The sequence below is a fragment of the Apteryx mantelli genome, chromosome 4, assembly GCF_036417845.1.
Source record: "Apteryx mantelli isolate bAptMan1 chromosome 4, bAptMan1.hap1, whole genome shotgun sequence".
In the NCBI taxonomy this organism is placed as follows: domain Eukaryota; kingdom Metazoa; phylum Chordata; class Aves; order Apterygiformes; family Apterygidae; genus Apteryx; species Apteryx mantelli.
In genome coordinates this window covers 34,155,885-34,168,936 of record NC_089981.1, presented here as the reverse complement: position 1 = coordinate 34,168,936, position 13,052 = coordinate 34,155,885, and the positions used below count along the sequence as shown (strand labels likewise).

Here is a 13,052-nt window from a genome sequence, read left to right as displayed (position 1 = left end):
TCCTGGTCTGATAATTGTGGAATTCCTCATTAAATGGCCTTTCAAGCCATCAGCAGTGTTTGCAAAGCTGCGGGTGGGTGGCTCGGTGTGCCACTACCCCGTAGCACCCAACTGCCCTCCCCCGTGGCAGCCCCTCTCTGCTCCTCCAACTTCGGGGCAGGGGGTTTGCACAGCTTCAAATTCAACTTAAAATCTGACCTGGTTCCATCTGGAACCTGGTAAAATCTGAGCTAATTTCTATATACTACAGGCTAAATCCTGCCCTCGAAATACTGCTTGAAGCACGGTACCGCAGCTGCCATCCAGCTTTCAGTGTTGCCACCCTCATGAGAGGGTGACAAGCGCAGTCACCCCTCCCGGTGGTCTCCGAGTGTTTTGGAGCCAGAAAGTTTAAGTGTCACTTGAGCATTACCTGTGCAAATTTTCTTTTTAATTCACCAGGTCAAGGCATGAAATCACTAGCCGCAATAACCAAAACAGCCCCTCAGCTCAAGGGTAACGTCTCCTGGAGAACAGCAACCTCTTTTCCCCACAGCACCAGGCAGGGGCGGCCGCGTTTCCCTCCGCCGCTCCCTCTCTGCCTGCACCCGGGGTCAACGACGCCCCAAGCGAGCCCCGCGCGCGGCCGCCACCGACGCGGCCCAGGGCTGCCGCGACAGCGACCGTTGGCGACGGAAGGCTTGGCGACTGAAAGCTTCACGCCGCAACACGCGCCGCCCCTCACACCTGCCCGCCGGCAGCGAGCAGCGCATGCGCAGCGCGCCCAACCCGCCGTCACGTCACGTGAGAAACCACGCGCGCGGGCCGGCGGAAAGCGCCGTGACTTTTGGTCATGAGACCTGCCCCCCACCCCCAGCGACGAGAGCCGTTGTTTCCCCCCTTCCCAGCAGGAAGTGCCCCTCCAGGCTGCTTGGCGGTCCTGCTGCTCTATGGTGAGCTGGAGGTCAGGAGATAGCGAGGGGGCGGTTAATGGCTGCTACGAGCAGCGGCAGCACGGCTGGGGAAGCGCGGAAGTCGGGCGCCGGTGTCCCGCGACAAAGGCGGAGAAAAGTCCCCAGCAAGGTACCGGAGGAAGAGGGGGGAGGCCCCAGGGGCGCGGGGCGCGCCCGGCGGCGAGAGGGGCGGCGCGAGGCGGCCGTTGGCGGCTGTTGGCGGTGGGGGAGGGGCTGCCGGGGCCGTGTGGAGACGACGGGCAGGCGCCGCTTTACCGGGCCCTGCGCCGCGCAGCCGCCTGGCCGGGCCGGGCCGGGCCGGGGGCCTCCTCCGGGCCCCGGGGAAGGCCGGTGCTGTACAGAGCGCTTCCCGGTGCCCCGCCAGCGCGCCGGGCTCGGCCTGCCCCCGGCCCGCCCGTGCTGCTCTGCCCGGCTGGCCTAGCAAGACGGTTAGCCTTCTTCGCAAAAACAAGCAAACAGGCGAGTTTCCTCTCGGCTGATGCATAGCTCCCAACGCACAGAGCTGGCTAGTTGCTGTCACCGTTTGGATGCGAGTCTGTCGTCCAGTGCTATGTTGCTGCTGCTGCACGGCAAGTGTAATGTGCTTAGACGTGGGGTCTCAGGCTGTTCTTTCCCTTCGATTTCATATAACCCAGTGCTGCTAGTCTAAACCGTATTTCCTACCTCCTTTGTTTCCACCTACAGCGAGAGACTAGGAAACCCTTGCTGAATCACTGCGAGTACTTCGCAGTGCTCATCTTCATTGCTTTCCTCTGCTTTAGTTTGTTGTGTTCTGTGCGATAAACACTAATTCAAGTTTTCACAGGCGTGAGTATGGGCCTTTGTTAGAGAAATTGGTTTTTAAAGCTCTCCCATTTCCACTAAACAGAGTTCAGAGGTAAAAAGCTGTGTATTCCCCCCAGACAGAGGGGGGAAGAAATGTATCTGGGGCTTGGTTTCTGCCAAGGATTCTTACAAATCAAGTGAGCAAAGATGCATAACTTGATCCACTTGAGATGTGCTTTCTCAGAGTTTAATACATCTGTATTTCAGGTATTGCAGTCATCTGTCAAAACAGATGCTTGCCAAGGATAACAATTTAATAACTTATGTCCTCTATAAAATAGAAAATAATAATTACCAATTTTTAACTAGAATGTCTTCCAAGAATTCAGACTTCTAATGCATCTGCAAGTTTGGAAAATTTAAATCATCACTTCTATATTCATCTAGTATACTTTTTCCCCTTCACCTGCCAGAGCAGGAATCAGAAGCATACATTTGTTTGTTTTTATTCTCTGAAGTAAGTTTAGTGCATAGCCTACAATAGACTCAACTTGAATCAAATTACTTGGTATTAACCAGCAATGGTTTTAGGTTTAAATGTACCTGATAATGCTGAATGAAAAAGTATTTGTGTATTCCACTTACCCGGGTCTTATTTGAAAATTAATTTATGAAGAGTAAGATTAAAATATCTCATAGTTTTGTTTTGTTTTAAGAATAAGGCTAAAGTAACTTATTTAAAGAATTTAGTGTCTTGACAGGGTTGAAAATGCAGTATTCAATTGTCCTTAATTCTTAGAAAAGGCTTTGCCTATATCATAACGTTTGATATGCTTCATGTCTAAAGGTTTATATTCTCCACAGAACATAACAGAATCCTCAAGAGCATTAATGGGACATTAATGCTATTCTTATGCTCTTTCTGAAGAACTTTTTAAAATCAGTTGCTGATGAAAACAGAATGAACTCAGGCGTATCATGCTTTGGTCTTACAGAATTTCAGTTACCTTACTTTGAAAGACAGACTAGTTTACTTTGGGCAATCAATGGAAAAAAAAAATTATTCATAAAACAAAAGGCACACTAATGTAGAAAAATTTGGGATTTGAGTTAAAAAAGGAAGAAACAACCTTTTTTATGTGAAATGTTCCACAATGTGACGTTTTAAAGTTAGAAAACAAATATTATAAAATTACAGAATCCAGTGAGGCATACTTTTCTATTTAAATAGATATTTAATGGTAAAGTTCATAGGCTTTTATGTGAAGCAGCTATTTTTAAAACTCCAATGACATCTATATTTTAGCCCTTCTGCTGCAGTTTTCTGTCATCTTTCTGTTATTCGTGCAGATCAGAACAGCTGTGCAGGGCACAAGAAAGATCTTTAACTGACTTATATTACAGAAATTTTAGGTAAGTTCAGATAACCTAGTAATTTAGGATTAGACTAGTTGTAGTCCTTGAAATACAGGATTTAGGTTTTTACCTTAGAAATCAGTTAGAATACCAGTTTTTCAGTTTCCAGATAATTTGCAGAAGCTGGAATTATATTTGCTTTATTTTCAAAATGAAATACACCCCCCATTTTTGCAACTCAAGTGTTTATAACGTTGTGGCCTCTACATCCATCACTCTTAGTGCCTCTATGAACCCTGCTTTTAAATCTGAAAGCTGGAGCATTCTTAATGATAAGCTGAGACAAGCTGTTTAGAAATATTTGTTCAGTTACATTCAGTTCTGTCATGAATCAAATATAATTTTATACCTTAAAACAAGGCTACCAGTCTGAGTATAGCCCAGCATATCATTTATACTTGGAATAGTTACATCACTAGACAATACTATGTTCTATGCAAGACCTTTTAACTACTGTACATACAACTTAATATAGGGAAATGTGTTATGTAATTGCTTCAAATGTATGCATTTAGTTCAGGAAAACTAAAACATTACAGTTAAGGGAATTTCTGCTGCAGAAATGCTCTAAGCAATGGCTTTTCAGAGGATTTTAAAGGCCTATTAACTTCTCATTATTCTGTGTTAAGCTTTTGCACTAAAGCTGCTGTATTCATATTTCTGTGTAGGATAAATTTGCACATTTCAATCTCATGTCATTAGATTGTGTAGTGCTATTTGCTTTATTTTATGGAAAATAGCATTCCAGACTCTTTCCATTATACCACTGGATGATATTTGTATTGATCAAAAAACCGCATTACCCTGTCCAGTGGTTAGCACAAATGGCTATGCATTTTCATTTGTCTGATTTTATCTTAGCAGAGTAGTTTGTAGGTGAACCTTGTAAGATCTCAGTTAAGTTGTGTTCATTTAGGTTAGGGTTCTTGGGTGTTTTGGAAAGCAAATGAATTCTTTCATTTCTCTTGGTAGAAATTTCTTTATGTTGTCATAAAAAATAGCAAAGATTAGCTCAGGTCTGATGTTTTAGTGCCATCATTAGATTTTCAGCAAGCTTTGACATGGGTGTGAGACCACTCTTTGGTAATTGTATTAATGTTTAAATGACTGCCCAGCATTTACATCAGGCAGACATAGCGGTCTGTTGGGGAGAGCTGCATGCCTAAGGTCATATGACCAGAATATCTGCACATGTCTAGAACTACTAATCTTTGTGTATACTGCAGGCTGATGTTTCCTGAAAAGAATCAGGTTGATTCTGTGTATTCTTTGCTCCCCGTGAGAACAGGGAGAAGAGCACATGGGAAAGATCTGTTGGATGTAAATTAGTACCATCAAACAACCTGTGCAGCCTAACTTCAGCAGCTTCCTTTCCTAGGAGCTACTTGGAAACAGGATGGATGAATTGTTCAGCTAGCAGTAGCCTCCCCCTGTGGGCTATCTTTGCCACCCTCCTTGACTACCTGGGGTTATGATTTGCCTCACTCACATGCCAAGAGAGGGACCTTCCCAGAAGTTGATGACCAGAGCAGGCTGCTGTCCAAACAATTCATTCAATTCATACCTTGTTTCCAAGTTGCCTTTGAGAAGGTAATACTACTACTGGCATGAATGTTTTTAGTTGGTACGTATTATAGCTTAAAAAAATATCTGCTGAAAGGAGTATAAGGTGCATGGTTTAATTCTAGAATTAAATTTAATGCATTTTTAGTCATAACAAGACTAGGAGGCTATAGTATATTATAATTTCTTTAAACTGTTTTTAAAACTACTTAGTCGTCAACCTTGCAGATAAAGGCTTGAAGCACAAATCTGACTGATGTTAATGCTTTTTGTAGGGTGAGCTTCATAGAAGCTACTAAAGACTCCATAGAATTCATTTTAGGCAAAATAAGTGAAATAAGTTGTTTCAATCAAGTAGAATGGATCCTTGTTCAGTTGGAATTCAGCTTCAAGCTACCAATGAATGTCATAAGACCTACTATACCCGTCACACTGGTTTCAAGACTAAGCAAGATATATCTTCATCTGACCTGCTGTTACTTCAGCTTAGGACTGGAATGACCCTTTCAGAGAACAATACAATCTGCTTCCATCATGCAAAAATTTACATTGAAAGATTTGAAGACTTGCAAAAATCATGCTGTGATCCCTTTAATATACACAGAAAACTATCAAAGAAAAACTTACGTGCAATTGACTTAGATGATGCGACTTTTCTAAGTGCCAAGTTTGGAAGACAGTTTGTACCTGGCTGGAAGCTTTGTCCCAAATGTATGCAGATAATAAATGGAAGCGTGGATGTTGAATCTGAAGATCGCCAAAGAAGAAAACTTGATTCAGACGTATGTATATAGATCTGTTTTTCACTCCCTCTGAATTCTGTAAGCTATTGGGATTGGGCTTCATTTAAATTCTACATAAAGAAATGAATTTTTTTTAATAGAAATATGAAAGTATAATCTTTTGAATGTCTGTTTAAATGTTTTCTGTTTAAATACTCACTGTATTTAAACCTTTATTTGAAAGACTGTTCAGTTGAATGTGTGCATGCACTTTGAAAAGACACTCAACTTTTTACCTTAAAAAAATCCTCTTCCCTAATTAAATATTATGGTGTTTTTTAATTCAGGTGATTGTGCCAGGGTGATTTACTCCTCTAAGTTTATGTAAATCAGACTGCTACCTAGTATTTATTTAAATCTGTTTTTCAGACCTAGCAAAAGACAAGCTTGTGTGCTTAAAACTGAACACTGCAAAGATTGCTTCTAAGGGTGCAGAGGCACACTGCTGTCTTGGTCTCTTCAGTTTAAAAATACACTGTTTCTAGCAGTTCATTACCAAGTAAACCTGTGCTGAGGTGAATTAAATGTACTCTCTTGTGGTGTCTGAGCTGTGAAGGCCATGGCCTTCATTCAGGGGCTGTAATGAACTGGCGTGGGAGGAAGATTCTTTAAGTACTGAGTTTGGAATACAGTTTGTACATTGTTGGGAGCTTTGTTCAAGATGTATGCAGATAATCAACAGAAGCGCGGGCAATCAAATTAACAAAAGCTCATACATATATGCCCTGTAGCAAAACAAAAGTGCAATCTAGAAGCAGCTACCCTTTCAACCCAGAAGCAGCCACATGAATTTTTCAGATGATGTGTCAGCATGATTTGGAGACTGTGTGTGAAGCTGAAATTTGAAAGCATGAATGATTTACAGCTGCTACTGTAAATCTTGTACTGTTGGTGTTTGAGACTTAAATTGTTCCTGCTAGGAAATTCAATACAGAGTTGAGGTCAACAATTTACCTAAATTGTTCCAAAAGCCTGACTTAACGGGCCATTTTCTTGTGATGTAAGTTGGTGTTTATATTCAAATGAGATTTTCTATTTCTGTTCAGGGGCGTACAGCTAAGGCTTTGAAGTCTCTGCAGTTTGCTAATCCAGGACGACAGACTGAGTTCACTCCTGAGACCAGTAAAAGGGAAAAAAGAAGGCTGCAAACCAAAAGTACATCATTTAATTCAGACAGGTGGGATGCTTCCAGTGTTTATGTTACTATCTTTCTTATCTTTCACTTCAAGATAGAGTAGCCTTGACAGTCAGTGTCCCTATAAGGCTGACATTTTCTGTATGGAAGATATTTTGCTTATATGGTTTTGGTTTGGTTTTCTGCAGGACAGCAATGATTTAACTAAACTGCTGTTACAACTCACTTTCATTGTTGAAGTAAACAAAACAGAGGGTAAAACAAAATACATTCCATATTTCAATCAATTAAAATAAGAACAAGTATTTGGTAAGATGTGGCAATACTACACAGTAGACTGTAGACGAAGCTATCAATTTATATGTAAACTAAAAATCTAATAGTAGTTAAACTTGAATAGTGTAATATCAAAGTAGAGTAAACTTAATATTGATGGGAGCTGTCATCTTTCAGTAAACTTGGGAACAAAAGTGTGTAAGTTAGGGTGAACCTTACCTTCTTTAAAAGAAAGTTAGTGAACTGTTGTCTACCATGCTGGACAGTGCTGGATGACAAGTTAAAGCTTCTCATGTGGCTGACTTCAAAGTCAGGCATCTGACACAGAGGAGGGGTTTATGCAACTGAGTTTTGTGTCATTTTCCAATTAAGTTTTGGACTAACTTGATGTTATCCAAGTTTGAGAGAGAGAAATCTCAGTTGTAACTAGTCCTACAACTTACATAAAATCATGCAAGAAAGATAATATTAATTCCTTTCTCCCACTCTCCACCTGAAGTTTAACCTTCAGACAGGACTACTTCCAGAGGTCCCTTCTAACCAGAATTTTTCCATGATTCTGTAGTTTAACAGAACTGTAACAGATGAGTAATGAGTAAAACAAAGAATATTTTTTAATTATCTTGTGCACCCTGAATGATTCTACATAACCTGCTTTGAATTGTAACTATACACGTTACAAGACATGAAAGTAAATAAAGGCAGATTCTCACATCATCTGAAAGGTAATGTAGAGTTAAGTTTACATCATAACTAAGAAGAATATTAAAAAACGGTTGAATAAGTGATTGTACTATTGAAGAGACTAAAACCTTCCCATTCTCGAAGTGAGTTCAAAAGCACTACAATACTAAAGATATGATTTAAGAGAGGGAATGGTTGTTGCATATAGTAACATCTTTTCGATTAATAGTGTTAAAATTAACACCTGAAAAAAAGCAAACTTCTGTCTACAACTATTAACAGCTTGATATCAAAATAGATGGATTTTTAACATGGAAATAACTGTTGTTTTTCATTATGCAGGCAAGTTATACCAGCAAAGAGTAAAGTCTATGATAGCCAGGGACTACTCCTTTACAGTGGAATGGACCTCTGTGATTGTCTTGATGAAGATTGCCTGGGATGTTTCTATGCTTGCCCCAAGTGTGGCTCCAACAAGTGTGGAGCTGAATGTCGCTGTGATCGCAAGTGGCTATATGAACAAATTGAGATAGAAGGAGGAGAAATCATTCGCAATAAGCATGTGGGTTAGTGTATATATGCATTATTTACCCTGATCATATATTCCATGCTTTGATTAAACACAGCACATTCATCATTTAGAGCTTAATTAAAGCCATTGGAATTTATCATGATCCATATGATCAGTGCTCTTTCATATCCATTTTCAATATGATTATGGAAATATTCATTATCATGCTGATATCTTGTCACACCTCATTCTACCTTGTAGTCAGTCTCGTTAGTCATATGAGTAAGTTCTCATTGAACAGTCTTGCATTATACTGAAGATGCTAAATTCTTATGTGACGTTCTTAGCCGCTAACCTCATTTCAAACACTGTTTTGTAGAGTGTACTATCTCCGTGCATCCCTCATTTATCCTTCTCTATTTCAGGATCTCATGGTTTTGATTTTCTTTATGTGAAACATTCTTCTCTATTGTAAATTCTCAGTAAAATTACATACAGTATTAATAAAGTTTTCTCCAGTATTAATAGTGACTGCTGTATCTTCTATAGAATATGCCAGCTACATCTAATAAATCCAATCGACATTACTTACTGGATTCAGAGTTATATTTAGGAGTTCAGATCTTGTCTAAGTTACTGAGATTTAGGATCAAGTTATCCACAGGAATTCAAGCCTCACTGTTAAAGTGTTACTGAATTATCAGGGCATTGAGAAATATTTCCAAGTATTTCATTAGGGTACTGTGTTTAGCTGTATTCTGCATAACAATTGAAATAATTTTGATATATTTGTAATTGTTCTGTAATTGGACTGGAACTTCAACAGTCCTGTCCCCTTTTTTCTTTTTGCTTGTTTTTAAGGTAAAGGTTTCCATGCAGCTGAAAAGAATTCAAGTGTGTGTTCCCAAGCTAAGACTCTCAAGACTGGTACAAAAAAAACAGTTGAGTTTAAATTATTTTGGTTGATATAATTTTCATCCTCAGAAAATTAAGATCTTACAATATATCAAAATTCAAGGAAAAGATTTCATAATTGAAATACTAGTAACATTAAATGCTATTCCCTGATATTTTTGTTGTTGTTTTGGATGTGACAGAGTTGCAAGATCTACACATAATCTTGGATCACATTTATTCAAGGATGCTGTTAACTATCACCTTCTGAAGGCTTTTATTTGATAAAGTTGTATAATCTTGCTATTTAGAGTATTTTCTTTTTCTGGTAAGTAATGTGAAGGAAGTTGCATTTGTAAAACCCAAAGTTATGCTTTGAGTTGTACTGACATCTGCTGGTCCTAGTGAAGTATAAGCATCAATTTAGACTCATACTACATTTCTGTTAGATCTTGGAAAATGAAGACTGTCTTTTTTGATCAGAGCAATGGCTGTTCTTCCACTGTGTCCCTCTCATTAGCCCTGAATTCCAGATACATTTATCACAGGAGTTATCATGTGTTTTGTCCCTGTTTGGGACTGTTTCAGCTCTTAAGTAACCTTTTGAATTAAATGAAAAAAGACATACATACCTTCATCTATCTATATTAGAGTGAAGAGGAGAAAGCTGGTCTAATCCAGAGTCAGCAGTACCTACTGTTAATAAGCATAACAGGCTTCTAACTTTGTTGAATATAACTTACCACCAAAACCTAGAGTTAGACTTTGGATTCAGTAAATATTTAAATGTTTCAAAGTGAAATGCAAGTAGTTTGTATTTTCTAGAGCATCACAGTATTAGAATTGTATATCTCCAATGAATCTCTAAAAAGTTAATGTATTCAGTCTTTCAGTTTACAAATTCAGTAGTAATGATGACTTCCCAAATAAATCACTCAAGATGTTCTCAAACAAAATGCACAGGGCTACTGTTTGACTGAAAACCTGTTCTAAATACTGGGTACTATTGATTGCAGTAGAAGCTACGTAAGGCTTAGTTTATTTCAGTATAACAGGATTTTTTTGGTAATGGTGGTTATTCAGATCTGTTAGCTATGTATGTAGAACTTCAGCTGACCTGTTTTATTCTTGTAACCTAAGAAATACTATTAACAAGACTTGTGTACCGTAAATTTCTTCAGCTATTACAAGTCCAGTTATACTAGATCTGAAGTCCTTTCATTTCATCCTAGTGCAAAGAACAAATAACAAGCAGAAATGAAGAACTACATCTTTTAAGTAGATGGTTTACAATAGAGGGAAATGGGCACACAAACCCAAACAGTTCTCTCCTCTTAGGTGAGGTCTGATGTCTTCCTTTCAGGTCTTATCCTTTAGACCTTGGAAATTTTGGAGGAGTCCAAGAATTAAAGAATTAAAGAATGGAGAATTAAAAGTCTAATCTACACATGTTAAAGCTGGAGAAAAGGAAAGCACATCCATCCTACCTCATACAGCAATAGTACTGTCAGGATCATCCTTGTAAGTGTAAGAAACGTAGCTAGGGTGGAGGAAGGACAAACCAGGAAAACTGCAAGATTATTGTTGTCCAGTGCCCCTTATCTTCCCCAGCTTGCAATAGTGACTGCAGTTAAGTATTGCCAAGTTCACTTTTCCTTCACACTTGTCTTGCAACAATCTAATCGATATCATCTTTGCTAGTATACTCAAATCACCTATTAGTTAAGGGAATGGGAGATAAATAGTTGATACAGAATGAAAAGTAATATTTTAGGAAAAGAAGAATCCTCCCCCAAAAAAAACTGACAGCAAAGCCACATAGCCTTTCTGTTGGCTAGTAAAAATGGGATCTCGCCAAGCAAGCGAATTCTATAGCATATCCTTTTAGAAATGGAAGCCTGGTTGTTACAGTGTATAGAAGATGGCACTGGGGCTCTTAGAGTAAGTAGAGCAAGATGATCACACATGATGTTTTTCATGATAGCATTGTACAAAGGCAAGATGTCAGGAAAATGGAGCTGGCCATAAAAAACCGCAGATGTGGAATATGTTTATCTAAATAGGATTATAGTAAAGATCTTAGTCTCATTTGCATGCAGCCCTCAAGTGGAGTAGTTAAATTCGCATTTCCCCTTTACTTTATGGCAAAAAGACATCAATATACCACCACCTACTTGCCAGCACAAGTCAGTGTGAACTCCATTCCCCCAACAGTCCTAGGTGGACTAAATCAACATCTGTGATTCATGAAATTCCCAATTACTATCACCAAAACTCAGTAGGTAGACTGACTAGGTTGGAAAGGGCCTCTGGAGGTCATCCAGTTCAATCACCAGCTCAAAGCAGAACTGATCTCAAACTTGTATCAGGTTGCTCAAAGCCATAATACATTGCTCAGGTTCTTACCAGAGCCATTCTTGTTTGTTAAGCACCCCAGTCAGAGCAGGCATCTAATCCAAAGTTTTTAGTGTTGAAAGAAAAAGATTAATAATGGTAATGGTTAACCAAATTATGCATCTTTCTGGACCAATTTACACAGTATGACAGAAAGCAATCTGACATGTAGACAAACCAAATTATGACACTAATTATTTGCTTATACCCCTAAACAATAGTCAGGACCACAGATTTTAGTTCATCTAATTGCCATGTAAATTTATCTTCTTAGGTACATGTTCTGTTAAAGCTTGCAGTGTTCGGGCAAGTTTGCTGCACATCTTTGACAGTTGCCAAAAAAGTTAGATTAATAAGGCAGTTTACCATGTATTGGTATCCAGTGTAGCCATCTTTATTATATATTTAGAGTAATGGGAATGTACAATGCCATTTGCTTGCTGCCTGCTATAGTTTGGTTCTTTTGAGTTTAGAAAAAATAAGCTAAATTAGATAAATTTTAGTTTCCCATGACATGTTTTATTTTACTATTAAAGAAAACTTTAGCTTTACATACACAGTGTGACCAACATAACTGTTTAAATAATCATCTTTATGGTGCTTGGAATTCATAATGTTTGGTGACTTTTTAAATTAATACAAATCATTGTAAAGCAGGTAGAATCTTAACCAACTAGAGCATATTTCCTCAACATGCTTATGTTATAGTGTATCATTAAGTTGAATAATATGCTTTTATACACTTCCATGTCTTCCTCCTCTATTTTCTTATTAAAAGATTATTTTTAAATCAAACTTTACCATTCTGTGAGATTTAAAATGTTTACAGCTATGAAGCATAGCTGTATGTTTATATAAAAGTTAACCACCACACAATCTTATCTCCTCAGCATAACGCACGAACTATTTTATCACCATCTAAAAGTAACTGCATATTGTTCATACATAGTCCCCAATCTTTTTTAATTATTCTACAGCTAAGCCTATTAAACATTGTTCTTTTGAATATAGCCAAAGGAAACCATTTCCAATAAAAGCTAAAGTTCACAAACCAGCTATAATCACTTTAAAGTCTGCATACATCAAGGAGAAAAGCCAGCTGCAGATATAATGTGTTACTGTGTTAAAATTTCTGCCTCCTGATATTAATTGCAAAAATTAATGTCTCAAACTTTACAGATTCAAAAGAAGGAAATCAATGACAAAGAATTTTGTGAATATATACCTCTTGAATCAATTGAGTTTATTAAACAGAGGCTCCAGATGTGTGATCTAGTGTTAAATGTTTTGGTTTCTTTCTCACACAGAAAAATTCACAAATTTAAAATAGAGTCAAACTTAACATCTTCTAAAGTCAGCAGGAATCATCCTATTGACAGAGTGAGGCTTGCATCAGAACCTTGCAGTCATATCTAAGATATGATGTGCCCTGTTTTTTGTTGATGGAGTTGTAGGTTTCAAACAGTGATAAAACATTGCTCTTTGAGTCTTTAACAGAGAGCATCCCAGGTAATCTGCATGTACAGTATATTCAGGTGATTAACTCAGTTTTTCAGAGGCCGCTCTTCTGTTCTTAGTTGGTTAGAAAAACTGTGACTTCATTTAGCAGAGTACATATAATCCTCTTTTGTATTAATCATTGTAAAAAATCCGATGTTATTAAAGGTTTAGTTAATACT

At 38.5% G+C, this 13,052-nt stretch overlaps 1 protein-coding gene across 7 annotated transcripts; it reads left to right on the top strand.

The window, feature by feature from the left end:
* The first annotated feature begins 785 nt into the window (after positions 1 to 785).
* Positions 786 to 8,610, top strand: ARL14EP (ADP ribosylation factor like GTPase 14 effector protein). Of its 7 annotated transcripts, none has more exons than XM_067296213.1 (5): positions 786 to 1,062; positions 4,423 to 4,724; positions 5,056 to 5,479; positions 6,526 to 6,656; positions 7,917 to 8,610. In XM_067296213.1, the coding sequence occupies exons 2-5, from the start codon at positions 4,606 to 4,608 to the stop codon at positions 8,143 to 8,145; spliced, it is 903 nt and encodes a 300-aa protein (XP_067152314.1). In that variant the 5' UTR covers positions 786 to 1,062; positions 4,423 to 4,605; the 3' UTR covers positions 8,146 to 8,610. The 7 variants fall into 7 exon arrangements, with proteins under 7 accessions (XP_067152314.1, XP_067152316.1, XP_067152317.1 ...); XM_067296215.1 differs by having other exon boundaries at positions 787 to 1,062; positions 4,973 to 5,479; XM_067296216.1 differs by lacking the exon at positions 4,423 to 4,724 and having other exon boundaries at positions 787 to 932; positions 4,973 to 5,479.
* The last annotated feature ends 4,442 nt before the right edge of the window (positions 8,611 to 13,052 follow it).